Source organism: Oncorhynchus tshawytscha, linkage group LG07 (assembly GCF_018296145.1).
Source record: "Oncorhynchus tshawytscha isolate Ot180627B linkage group LG07, Otsh_v2.0, whole genome shotgun sequence".
Lineage (NCBI taxonomy): Eukaryota > Metazoa > Chordata > Actinopteri > Salmoniformes > Salmonidae > Oncorhynchus > Oncorhynchus tshawytscha.
In genome coordinates, this window is record NC_056435.1 from 41,299,011 (window position 1) to 41,313,002 (window position 13,992).

The 13,992-nt window shown below is 49.6% G+C and overlaps 1 protein-coding gene across 1 annotated transcript in view; it reads right to left on the reverse strand.

The window, feature by feature from the left end:
* Positions 1–3,805: 3,805 nt before the first annotated feature.
* The window catches only part of tmem183a (transmembrane protein 183A), a 15,827-nt gene continuing 5,640 nt past the window's right edge, over positions 3,806–13,992 (reverse strand). Inside the window, exons 5-8 of the mRNA XM_042324416.1 lie at positions 6,080–6,260; positions 5,450–5,530; positions 5,175–5,333; positions 3,806–5,002 (exon numbers count right to left, since the gene is read on the reverse strand). Of these exons, the coding sequence (XP_042180350.1) occupies positions 4,817–5,002; positions 5,175–5,333; positions 5,450–5,530; positions 6,080–6,260 (607 nt within the window). The 3' untranslated portion in view covers positions 3,806–4,816. The remainder of the gene's footprint in view (positions 5,003–5,174; positions 5,334–5,449; positions 5,531–6,079; positions 6,261–13,992) is intronic.

The following is a 13,992-nucleotide window of genomic DNA, read 5'->3' on the forward strand; positions in this document are numbered from 1 at the left end:
CAGAGGAGCCTCTTAAAGAAGAAGTTACAGGTCTGTGAGAGCCAGAAATCTTACTTGTTTGTAGGTGACCAAATACTTATTTTCCACCATAATTTGCAAATAAATTCATAAAAAATCCTACAATGTCATTTTCTGGATTTTTTTTCTCATTTTGTCTGTCATAGTTGAAGTGTACCTATGATGAAAATTACAGGCCTCTCTCATATTTTTAAGTGGGAGAACTGGCACAATTGGTGGCTGACTAAATACTTTTTTGCCCCACTGTATATGGAGCCAGATAGCTACCAAAAGATTTAATGTACGTATAGATTTTCTTACGATCCTAACAATACGTAAGTTCAATGTTAGGATCGTAAGAAAAGCCATCCGTGAAACATGAAATGTGAAATTTAATCTGTTAACATACAAACACCATGTTACAGTTACAAACTAACATTTTAGGCTTGAACAAATCTTGTTACAATTCTGAAGAACAATAATACCTTTAAGAGTTTTGCAGATTCATCTCACCAACAAGAAAACCCTACACCAAACAGCCTGTGAGGAGTGCTACCCGAACAAACATAACAGTATAAAAAAAGTAAGGGAAACCGTTTTCAAAGTCTCCATTCTCTATTACTCCTCAGCGCAAGTCTAGATACTAGCTGTATTATGCCTACAACAGTGAAGTTTCAGTCCACTAGGTGTATCTTTACAGCATGGGCATATCTCTGCTCTGGGTGACGTGGACATCCCCTTATCAAAATATGACTAATTCAATATTGCGCCATCCCATTCTGTGGGCTCTTTTTTTATTTGATATGAATCTCGCTTATTTGGCGTACCCAGACGGCATTCAAATCAAATGTTATTTGTCACATACACATGGTTAGCAGATGTTAATGCGAGTGTAACGAAATGCTTGTGCTTCTAGTTCCGACAATGCAGTAATAACCAACGAGTAATCTGACCTAACAATTCCACAACAAATACCTTATACACACACAAGTGTAAAGGGATGAAGAATATGTACATACAAATATATGAATGAGTGATGGTACAGAACGGCATTGCATGTACACCTGGGGGTACGCGTACCCCTGTTTGGGAATACCTGCCCTAGACAATACTCTTCTGTGGCTTTATAGTTTCATTCTCTCACAAGTAATTTTCTGAAGGCCCAAGCCAATACTACGCCATCTACTGGTATAATAGTGTTATCGAATGCCGTTCTGAAACAAGATCCAGACTTTAATTTGGGAAATTAAACCAGAAGCTGCAAAGCAGCTCTATTGTCTGGTATGAAGTTGCTTGATTGACTAGCTAACTTCAACTAGCTACGTGCGGTCCATGTCCTTTGCAGATTCCACGTTCCTGACAAAAGTTTGTACGTGTAAAAAAAGTCTAACCAAGTGAAAGGAGACAAAGTAAGAATTAGATGTGTAAATGTTCATTCATAGTCGTAACGTAGGGTTTGTACGTTTACAGACCTCATTCAACGGTTACATTTCATGTTTCACGCACAGCTTTTCTTATGATCCTAACAATTTAAGTATGGATTTTCTTACTATGCTAACGATACGCATGTTCAACTATCTGGCTGATGCTGTCTGGTGCAAATGAGTATGACATTGTTGCGGCCCATAGCATTGAATGGAATACAAGGGAAGCCAGCGAGCATTTGGCCTCCCTTGATACATTCTTTTTGCGAATCAGCATTGAACTAAACTGGGCAATCTCAATGGTGAATGGTCCTGGTGCACCAAAACAAAGTGTCAAGGGAAACTAGGTTGGATTTTGGCATCACTAATATCAGATCGCATTGAGAGCATAAGTCATTGACAGAAAGAACTTGATGTGCTCCAGTGCTCTAGCTATCTAACTAAATTTGTCCCTTTCCTAAATTAGCCATGGATGGAGATAAGGATTTGGACTTGGTTTTACTTAATTCTCCGTACTGGCCAATGATTATAATGACTATTCTGAGCCAACCATTAACTCATACATTGTTGTACCCCTGGCCTGAGAGGATGTAAGTTAAATATGTAGCTAGTTGTAGAAGGCTAATGTTAACTTGCTAACGTTGCCCATGAATGGAAGTATGGCTAGCGAGCAAGCATTTTAGCCGGGTAGCCTTGGACAGCAAAAAATAAAATTGTGCACTGTATGACACAGTGATATACCGTTTCATCAACATGAAAGAGAGGAGGATGGCATTGGCATTACTCTACAAGTAGGCTGAGTCATCCAGTGGAGGTTTCTCAGAGAAGGAAGAGGACCATCCTCAGTGAATTTCATAAAAATAGTAAACCAAAAAGTGATAATTTTCAGACAAAACTATACTAAATATATTCATGCCACCAAATAATTGATTAAAACAGAGTTTTGCAATGATGGTAGCCTCAGCAGCAATCTGTAGGATAGCACCATGGTGTAGCCGGATGACTACACTTAGCTAGCAAATGCAGCTAGCTAGTTCAGCCTACTCAAACATAGAAGGATGCTATGTCTATCCAACACTGGAACTCTTGCAAGTCAATGTAAGCTTTTGGAATGGTTAATTTACTGCCACAGGGCCCGCTGGTGTAACTGCTAAACTGCTTTCTGACTGTACACCGTACTGCATGATTGTAGCGGGTTTAGGAAAGCGTTAGTTCTAGTTGACTATGATGTGACAACGTAGGCTGTGTGTAGCGGTTAGCGGCCATGGTATGAAGGTTTGACTAGGAAAGTTTTTTTTTGCCTAGTCACAGAGCGCTGATGTGTTGTGCACGGAAGTCCACAAGTCAAGGGAAAAGGTGACAGGACGAAAGCACATGGATAGATGCAAGAATGAATTATATATATATATATATATATATATACACACACACAATGAGCAAAGTCATCATGCTGTTTTTATGGTCGCTCCAGAGATTTTCGATCGGGTTCAAATCGGGGGCGGGCCACTCATAAGTCAAGGGGTCTGAATGCTTCCCGAATGCACTGTATATAGGCAGGTGTGTACCTTTCCAAATCATGTCCAATCAATGGAATTTAGCACAGGTGGACAACAATCAAGCTGTAGAAACATCTAAAAAATTATCCATGTAAACAGGATGCACCTGAGCTCAATTTCAAGTCTCATAGCAGAGAATACTTAAGTTAATATGTGGAAAATGTCAAGGGATCTGAATGCACTAAGTTGTAATATGGCTTTTTTCCCTTGCTTCTCCAGTGATTTTACCCACGCACCGTTACTGGTTACGTGGCCTCGCCCTATTGTCTTTGTGGATTCCGCTTCAGCTGTAATTCAACAATCAATTATCCACATTGCAATACATGGATAAACATTCAATTGACCACATTTAACAATTTAATGTGTGATACTCTGGGATTTCTCTATTTTCTTTTTAAATGGTTTAAACTGTACAAATGCTTTCACCCCAAAATATATCTATGCAGCTACACCCGAGTGGTGCAGCAGTCTAAGTTACTGCATCTCAGCGCTAGAGGCGTCACTACAGACACCCTGGTTCGAATCCAGGCTGTATCACAACCAGATGTGATTGGGAGTCCCATAAGGCGTCATTGTAAATAAGAATGTGTTCTTAACTGGCTTACCTGGTTAAATAAAATATTTTTTTAAAGTTACACTTTCCATGTTTACCTCCATTTACCACAAAAGGGCACTATTGTCAAGGAAACCGTTGGATAGGACTAAATACTGTATTACTTTACTCCACAGGCTATATAGGAGCAACATTTTAAGTATATATCACCATATGTGAAACATATGATAGTAAGAAACCCCATTTGTATTGATAGAAAAATACAGAATAGTATGGAAGGGGTTCTTTACAGTTGTATTACAGTGCAGGAGGTTGGCCAAACAATCAGATCACATACAGACAGCTCCCAGACTTTACATGCGGAATGATATTATGGATGGCTCTCACAGCCAAACATGTATACATGTCCTTCACAAGGTCAATCAGCTATACATGTATTTACAATAAACAATTTCAGGTCTGATCATCAACAAAAAGCTTTGCTTTTCACTACACACGATAAACTTCTGAATTCAAACACAAATGTTCTTATATTCATTTTGATTGGACGATTGAGTAAATAGTAGAACTGAAATAGTCTCCTGTGGGTATTATATGTTGATTCTTCAAATACCCCCCTTTTTTTTTAGAAATGAAGCATGATTGACATGTTTCTACTGGTCATTGTTTACATACGACTGGTCTCCTGGTGTTCATAAACATTCTGACAGAGGCAGGATATAAAATGCTGCTCCGCTACAATGCAGCAGCCTCAGAACTGACATTACTTCCTGAGGAGAATACACAGGGGATGAATCAGGAGGTGGGGTTTTAAAAATTGCAATTTAAAAGTAAGCAATGATTAGAGGTATCAAATCAAATAATTTCGCAAGCAGCAAATCATAATTTTGTCCCGTAGAATAGTCAAATCAATAAGTGAAATCAAAAGTCCCTTAAAGAGGTCACAGTTACAGAGAGGAAATATTAAAATAAATTACATTGTCTACATCTGTTCAACAAACTTATAGGGTGGTCTGAGGGTAGGCAATGTGAGGGGGATTGGAAGTTGAGGGTTTGTCTATAGAGAGCTAGGGTACTGAGGAGGTAGGTGGTTTTTGGTGTAGGGGGATGTAAATAATACACTAGAGGACTCTGTGTTGGGGGCTGGAGAAGGGTGAGGTGAAGCAAGGTTCTGGGTGTACAGGGAGACGGTATTGTGGATGGTTTTGGGCATTCTAGATGTACGAGCAGACGGTTACAGTGATTTCTAGGACTAAATGGGTGTTGTGTGGGATAATATGAGGGCTCTAGGTGTAGGGGGATGAAGGGTACTGAGGATGCCACCAGTCCATGAGTCTCACGCTGTGTACAGGGTCCAGCACCACCTGTGTCCCCCCCTGCTCCCCTTTCCTCCTCCCCTGCTGGAGAGGAGAGTCCTGGAACACCAGACACACTCTGTGGTGACGCATGTCCGCATTCACATTGACGTTAAACTGGAGAGGGAACAGAGACAGAGTGGGTTAGACAGGAAGGAGGCACAGGTTCCCCTCTCCTAAAACAGGCCCACTATGAGGTACAACCACATTGTGACTTTAACAATGCAACTTCATGGATGGAGACGGTCTTTACAGAGTAAAAACCAGGATGAGTGAGTGGTGTACTGACCAGGGAAAGGGTCATCCCCATGACAATTGAGGTGAAGATGAAGTTGAGGGTGGTGACCTGCAGCAGGTAGCAGTCTGAGTCTGGGTTGGCATGGACCTCCTCATACTGACGGGGCAGCAGCAGACCCCGGGTGGCACTGCCAGCCTTACACCTCATCGCCTAGAGGAGAGACGCACAAACTATGGTATCCTTCATTACAATTAAATGTTTTACTTCAAATTTAAAGTAAACATGTTTCACTAGTGTACTTCAGACAGTTCAGCATGAATACATACCGGCTTCACAAACTTGAAGTTGAACTCCCACATGGGCTCCGGTCGAGTGCCCACAACCTTATTGACCCAGAACAGCAGACACTGTTGAGGAGAAAACAGGTAAAACAGATTTTTTATTTTTACCATTATTTAACCAGGTAGGCTAGTTGAGAACAAGTTCTCATTTGCAACTGCGACCTGGTCAAGATAAAGCAAAGCAGTTCAACACATAACACAGAGTTACACATGGAATACAAAACAGTCAATAATACAGTAGAACAAAAGACAAAAAGTCTATATACAGTGAGTGCAAATGAGGTAAGATAAGGGAGTTAAGGCAACAAATAGGCCATGGTGGCGAAGTAATTACAATATAGCAATTAAACACTGGAATGATAGATGTGCAGAAGATGATTGTGCAAGTAGAGATACTGGGGTGTAAAGAAAAAAAGGAAAACATCTCTTGGATTGGATTGCACAAGTGTCAAGTGCATATTAAAGCCAGAACTTGATGGATCAGGATTAGGGAGTTATAGTACAGATCAATTTATCAGACCCTCACAGGATCCGAATAAGGTGAGAACCTCTAACTCCACACACCATACAGTTCTATGGCACAACCGCTAGCCTGTTGCCATCTTGATTCTTTACCTTGGAGTTAAGTAGCGTGGTGGGCGGGGACTCAGGGAGGGCGGGGCTTAGGGAGACACGTGAGCTGAATGGCTCATACAGGTGGAAGAGGGAGCGAATCACGCGAGCCCGTAGACAACGCTTCCTTGCTATGGAGTCTGGCTGCAGACGAAACGGCAGGTAAGCATCCAGACTGTAGTGTCTATAGGAGCGGGAGAGACGGGGGATAGAGGGAGGGGGAGAGAGAGAGATAGAGGGAGGGAGATATAGAGAGAGGGAGGGAGATATAGAGAGAGGGAGATATAGAGAGAGGGAGATATAGAGAGAGGGAGATATAGAGAGAGGGAGATATAGAGAGGGGGAGATATAGAGAGGGGAGATATAGAGAGGAGGAGAGATATAGAGAGAGGGGAGATATAGAGAGGGGGAGATATAGAGGAGGGGGAGAGAGAGGGAGAGAGAGGGGAGAGAGGGGAGAGAGAGAGAGGGGGAGAGAGAGAGGGGGAGAGAGAGAGGGGAGAGAGAGAGAGAGGGGAGAGAGAGAGGGGGAGAGAGAGAGAGGGGAGAGAGAGAGGGGGAGAGAGAGAGGGGGAGAGGAGAGGGGAGAGAGAGAGAGGGGGAGAGAGAGGGGGAGAGAGAGAGGGGGAGAGGGGAGAGAGGGGAGAGAGAGAGGGGGAGAGAGAGAGAGGGGGAGAGAGAGGGGGAGAGGGAGAGAGGGGAGAGAGAGAGAGGGGGAGAGAGAGAGGGGAGAGAGAGGGAGAGGAGAGGGGATAGAGAGGGGAGATAGAGAGGGGGAGATAGAGAGGGGGAGATAGAGAGAGGGGAGAGAGAGAGGGGGAGATAGAGAGGGGGGGGAGATAGAGAGGGGGAGATAGAGAGGGGGAGAGATAGAGAGATAGGGGAGATAGAGGGGGAGATAGAGAGGGGGAGATAGAGAGGGGGAGATAGAGAGGGGAGATAGAGAGGGGGAGATAGAGAGGGAGGGGAGAGAGGGGAGATGGAGAGAGGGAGGGGGAGAGAGGGAGGGGGAGAGAGGGAGATGGAGGGGAGAGAGGGAGATAGAGAGGGGGAGATATAGAGAGGGGGAGATAGAGAGGGGGAGATAGAGAGGGGAGATAGAGAGGGGGAGGGAGAGAGGGGGAGGAGAGAGGGAGAGGAGATGGAGAGAGGGAGAGAGATAGGGGAGAGAGGGAGATGGAGAGAGGGAGATGGAGAGAGGGGAGATGGGGGAGAGGGGGAGAGAGAGGGGGAGATAGAGAGGGGGAGATAGAGAGGGGAGAGAGAGAGGGGGGAGATAGAGAGGGGGAGAGAGAGGGAGAGAGAGAGAGAGGGAGATAGAGGGAGATGGAGAGATAGGGGAGATGGAGAGAGGGAGATGGAGAGAGGGAGATGGAGAGAGGGAGATGGAGAGGGAGAGAGGAGAGAGGGAGAGAGAGAGAGGGAGATAGGAGGGGAGAGGGGGAGAGAGGGAGAGGAGAGAGAGAGTGGGAGAGAGAGAGAGAGAGAGGGAGATGAGAGGAGATAGAGGGGAGGGAGATAGGGAGATGGAGAGAGAGAGGGGGAGAGATGGAGAGAGGGGGAGATGGAGAGAGGGAGATGGAGAGAGGGGAGATGGAGAGAGGAGATGGAGAGAGAGGGAGAGAGGGAGAGAGGGAGAGAGAGAGAGAGATGGAGAGAGGGGAGATGGGAGAGGGAGAGAGAGAGAGAGGGAGAGGGGGGGAGGGAGAGGGGGAGAGATGGAGAGAGGGAGAGAGAGGGGGGGGATGGAGAGAGGGGAGAGAGGGAGGGAGAGGGAGAGAGGGAGATAGAGAGGAGGGGGAGAGAGGAGAGAGAGAGGGGAGAGAGGGGAGAGAGGGAGAGAGAGGAGAGGAGGGGGAGAGGGAGAGGGAGAGAGGGGGGAGAGAGGGAGATAGAGTGGGAGAGAGGGGAGAGAGAGGGAGAGGGGAGAGAGGGAGAGAGAGGGGAGGGGGAGAGAGGGAGGAGAGAGAGGGGGAGAGAGGGAGATAGAGGGAGGGGGAGAGAGGGAGATAGGAGGGAGGGAGAGAGGGGGAGATAGGAGGGAGGGGGAGAGAGGGAGGAGGGAGAGAGGGGAGAGAGGGAGATAGAGGGAGAGGGGGAGAGAGGGAGATAGAGGGAGAGGGGGGAGAGAGGGAGAGAGGGAGGGAGGGGGGAGAGAGGGGAGATAGAGGGAGGGGAGAGAGAGGAGATAGAGGAGGGGGAGAGAGGGAGAGAGAGGGAGGGGGAGAGAGGGGAGATAGGGGGAGAGGGGAGAGAGGGAGATAGAGGGAGATGGAGAGAGGGAGATGGAGAGAGGGAGATGGAGAGAGAGAGATGAGAGAGGGGAGATGGAGAGAGGGAGATGGAGAGGAGAGATGGAGAGAGGGAGAGAGAGGGGGAGATGGAGAGAGGGAGATGGAGAGAGGGAGAGAGGGGAGAGAGGGGAGAGAGGGAGAGAGAGAGGAGAGGGAGAGAGAGAGGGAGAGGAGAGATGGAGAGAGGGAGATGGAGGAGGGGGAGGAGAGAGGGAGATAGAGGGGGGGGAGAGAGGGAGAGAGAGGGAGGGAGAGAGGAGAGAGGGAGGGGGAGAGAGGGAGAGAGGGAGGGGGAGAGAGGGAGATAGAGGGGGAGGGGGAGAGAGGGAGATAGAGGGAGGGGGAGAGAGGGAGAGAGGGGAGGGAGAGAGGGAGAGAGGGGAGAGAGAGGGAGAGAGGGAGGGAGGAGGAGGGAGAGAGGGGGAGATAGAGGGAGAGAGAGAGGAGAGAGAGAGGAGATGGAGAGAGGGAGATGGGAGAGGGAGATGGGGAGAGAGGGAGATGGGGAGAGGGGAGATGGAGAGAGGGAGATGGAGGGAGGGGGAGAGAGGGAGATAGAGGGAGGGGGAGATAGAGATAGGGAGAGAGAGAGAGGAGATAGAGGGAGATGAGAGGGGGAGAGGGAGAGAGAGGAGATAGAGAGAGAGGAGATAGAGAGAGGGAGAGAGGGGAGAGAGAGATAGGAGGGAGATAGAGGGAGGGGAGATAGAGGAGGGAGAGAGAGGAGAGAGGGGGAGAGAGGGAGATAGAGGGAGGAGAGGAGAGAGGGGGAGAGGAGGAGGGGGAGAGAGGGGAGAGAGGAGGGAGAGGAGAGAGGGAGGGAGAGAGAGGGAGAGAGGGAGAGAGGGAGATAGAGGGGAGGGGGAGAGGGAGGGAGATAGAGGGAGGGGGAGAGAGGGAGATAGAGGGAGGGGGAGAGAGGGAGATAGAGGGAGGGAGAGAGGGAGATAGAGGGAGGAGGGAGAGAGAGGGAGAGATAGGGAGGAGGGGGAGAGAGGGAGGGGGAGAGAGGGAGATGGAGAGAGGGAGATGGGAGATAGAGGGAGATGGAGAGGGAGGAGAGGGAGAGATGGGGAGATGGAGAGAGGGAGATGGAGAGATGGGGAGATGGAGAGAGGGATGGAGGGAGAGGGAGAGATGGGAGAGAGGAGATGGAGAGGGAGAGAGAGAGGAGAGAGGAGGGGGAGATGGAGAGATGGAGAGAGGGGAGAGATTACATATATACACATATTATTATTATTTATTACATATTTTTATACATTATTATTTACTATTATTAATATTATTTAATATTATTTTTACTATTATTTACACATATTATTTTTACATATATTTACACATATTTTTACATATTTTTACATATTTATTATTATACATATTTACATAATATTTATTATTATTTTATACATATATTTACATATTTTTACATATTACATTTACATATTTAATATACATTATTATTATTATTATTTAATATTATTACATTTACATATTATTTTTACACATATTTTTACACATATTTTTACACATATTTAATATTATTATTACATATTTACACATATTTTTACACACATTTTCACATTATTTACATATTTATCATTTACTTTACATATTTATTTTTAATATTATTTTTTTTTATTATTATTATTTAATATTATTATATTTAATACATATTTACATATTTTTTACACATTATTTCACATTATTTTTATTACATATTTTTAATACATATTTTTAGAGAGGAGATAGAGGGAGGGGGAGAGAGGGAGACAGAGCATTTTTACATTATATTTTTATACATATTTATATACATATTTATTTACATATGGCATATATTTTTATTTAAGAGGGAGAGAGGGAGAGAGAGAGAGGAGGGGGAGAGAGGGGAGAGAGAGGGAGGGAGGGGGAGAGAGGAGATAGAGGGAGGGGGAGAGAGGGGGGAGAGGGGGAGAGGGAGGGGGGGAGAGAGGAGATAGAGGGAGAGAGGGGAGAGGGGAGATAGAGGGAGGGGGAGAGAGGGAGATAGAGGAGGGGGGGAGAGGGAGGGGGAGAGGGAGATAGAGGAGATGGAGGAGAGAGGGGAGATGGAGAGGAGGAGATGGAGAGATGGGAGATGGAGAGAGGAGAGAGGGAGAGAGGGAGAGAGGGAGAGGAGGGATGGAGAGGAGGATGGAGAGAGGGAGGGGGAGAGAGGGAGATGGAGAGAGTGGGAGGAGATGAGAGAGGAGGGGAGATGGAGAGAGGGAGAGAGAGGGGAGAGAGGGAGGGGAGAGAGAGGGAGATGGAGGGAGGGAGAGGAGGGAGAGAGGGAGAGGGGGAGATGAGAGGGAGGGAGAGAGAGGGAGATAGGGGGAGGGGGAGAGAGGGAGATAGAGGGAGGGGGAGAGAGGGAGATAGAGGGAGGGGGAGAGGGAGATAGAGGGAGGGGGAGAGGGAGATAGAGGGAGGGGGAGAGAGGGAGAAGATAGGGGGAGAGGGAGATAGAGGGAGATGGAGAGAGGGGAGATGGGAGAGATGGAGAGGAGATGGAGAGGGAGATATGGAGAGAGGGAGATGAGAGGGGAGATGGAGAGAGGGGAGATGGAGGGAGGGGAGAGAGGAGATAGAGGGAGGAGATAGAGAGAGGGAGATAGAGAGAGGGAGATAGAGAGAGGGAGATAGAGAGAGGGAGATAGAGAGAGGGAGATAGAGAGAGGGAGATAGAGAGAGGGGGAGATAGAGGGAGGGGGGAGATAGAGGGAGATGGAGAGAGGGGAGATGGGAGAGAGGGAGATAGAGGGAGAGGGGGAGAGGGGAGATAGACATATTGGAGAGAGAGGGGGAGAGATAGGAGAGAGGAGAGGGAGAGAGTGGGGAGAGAGGGAGAGAGAGGGAGAGGGGAGAGAGAGGAGATAGAGAGGGAGGGGGAGAGAGGGAGATAGAGGGAGGGGAGAGAGAGGGAGATAGAGAGGGGAGAGGGGAGAGAGGGGGAGAGAGAGAGGGGGGGAGGGAGAGAGGGAGATAGAGGGAGGGAGAGGGAGATAGAGGGAGGGGGAGAGAGGGAGATAGACAGAGGGAGGGGAGGAGAGAGGGAGGGGAGAGGAGGGGAGAGAGAGGGAGAGAGAGGGAGGGGAGAGAGAGGGAGAGGGGAGATAGAGGGAGGGGGGAGAGAGAGGAGATGGAGAGAGGGGAGAGAGAGAGATAGGGGATGGAGAGAGGAGATGGAGGGAGGGGGAGAGAGAGATAGAGGAGGGGAGAGATAGAGGGAGGGAGAGAGAGAGGAGGGGGAGAGAGGGAGAGAGAGGGAGAGAGAGGGAGAGAGAGGAGAGAGAGGGAGATAGAGAGAGGGGAGATAGAGGGAGGGGGAGAGAGGGGGAGGGAGGGGAGATAGAGGGAGATGGAGAGAGGGAGATGGGAGAGAGGGAGATAGAGGGAGAGGAGGGGGAGAGAGGGAGGGGAGAGAGGGAGGGGAGAGAGGGGAGAGAGGGAGGGAGAGAGGAGGGAGGGGAGAGAGGAGGGGGAGAGGGGAGGGGGAGAGAGGGAGAGAGAGGAGGGGGAGAGAGGGGGAGATAGAGAGGAGGGGGAGAGAGGGAGATAGAGGGGGGAGAGGGAGATAGAGGGGGAGAGGAGATAGAGAGAGAGAGGGAGATAGAGAGAGGGAGGGAGATAGAGAGGGGGGAGATAGAGAGAGGGGAGAGAGGGAGAGAGAGGGAGAGAGAGATAGAGGAGATAGAGAGAGGGAGAGATAGAGAGGGAGGGGGAGATAGAGAGAGGGAGATAGAGAGAGGGAGGGGGAGAGAGGAGATAGAGGGAGAGAGAGGGAGAGAGAGAGAGGGAGATGGGAGAGGGAGGGAGATGGAGAGAGGGAGATGGAGAGAGGGAGAGATGGAGAGAGGAGGAGATGGAGGGGGAGAGAGGGAGATAGAGAGAGGGAGATAGGGAGAGGAGGGAGGGGAGAGAGAGGGAGATAGAGAGAGGGAGAGAGAGGGAGGGAGGGAGGGGAGAGAGAGGAGAGGGGGAGAGGGAGGGGAGAGAGGGAGAGATGGAGGAGGGGAGAGAGGGAGATAGGGAGATGGAGAGAGGGAGAGAGAGAGGGGGAGATAGAGAGAGGGGGAGATAGAGAGAGATAGGGGGAGAGAGGGAGAGAGGGAGATGGAGAGAGGGGAGAGAGGGAGAGAGATGGAGAGAGGGAGATGGAGGGAGGGGAGAGAGAGGGAGATAGAGAGAGGGAGATAGAGAGAGGGAGAGGGGGAGAGAGGGAGATAGAGGGAGGGAGATGGAGAGAGGGGGAGAGAGGAGGAGAGAGGGGAGAGGAGATGGAGAGAGGGAGGAGATGGAGAGAGGGAGATGGAGAGAGGGAGATGGAGAGAGAGGGAGAGGGGGAGAGGAGAGGGGAGAGAGGGGGAGATAGAGAGGGAGGAGAGGGAGAGAGAGAGATAGAGAGAGGGAGATAGAGAGAGGGAGATAGAGAGGGGGAGATAGGGGGAGAGAGAGGGAGATAGAGAGAGGGGGAGATAGGGAGAGAGGGAGGGGAGATAGAGAGAGGGAGATAGAGAGATAGATAGAGGGAGATAGAGAGAGGGAGATAGAGAGAGGGAGATGGAGAGAGGGAGATAGAGAGAGGGGGAGAGAGGGAGATAGAGGGAGATGGAGAGAGGGAGATGGAGAGAGGAGATGGAGAGAGGGAGATGGAGAGAGGGAGATGGAGAGAGGGAGATGGAGAGAGGGAGAGAGAGGGAGGGGAGAGAGGGAGATAGAGGGAGGGGGAGAGAGGGAGATAGAGGAGAGATGGAGAGAGAGAGGGAGATGGAGAGAGGGAGATGGAGAGGAGGGAGATGGAGAGAGGGAGGGGAGAGAGGGAGATGGAGAGAGGGGAGATGGAGAGAGGGAGATGGAGAGAGGGAGATGGAGAGAGGGAGATAGAGGGAGGGGGAGAGAGGGAGATAGAGGGGGGGAGGGGAGATGGAGAGAGGGAGATGGAGATAGAGGGGGGGGAGAGGGGGAGAGAGGGGAGATAGGGAGGGGGAGAGAGGGAGGAGGGAGAGAGAGGGAGATAGAGAGGGAGGGGGAGAGAGGAGATAGAGGGAGGGGGAGAGAGGGAGATAGAGGAGGGGGAGAGAGGGAGATAGAGGGAGGGGGAGAGAGGGAGATAGAGGGAGAGGGAGAGAGAGGGAGAGAGGGAGGGGAGAGAGGAGATAGAGAGAGGGGGGGAGAGAGGGAGATAGAGGGAGGGGGGAGAGAGGGAGATAGAGGGAGGAGAGAGGGAGATAGAGGGAGGGGGAGAGAGGGAGATAGAGGGAGGGGGAGAGAGGGAGATAGAGGGAGGGGGAGAGAGGGAGATAGAGGGAGAGGGGAGAGAGGGAGAGAGAGGGGAGAGAGGGAGAGAGGGAGAGAGAGGGAGATGGAGAGAGGGAGAGGGAGGGGGGGAGAGAGGGAGATAGGGGGGGAGAGAGGGAGGGGGGAGAGAGGGAGATAGAGGGAGGGGGAGAGAGGGGAGATAGAGGGAGGGAGAGAGAGGGAGAGAGAGGGAGGGGGAGAGAGGGAGATGGAGGGGGGGAGAGGGGAGATGGAGAGAGGGAGATGGAGAGAGGGAGATGGAGGGGAGAGGGAGATGGAGAGAGGGGAGAGAGGGAGATAGAGGGA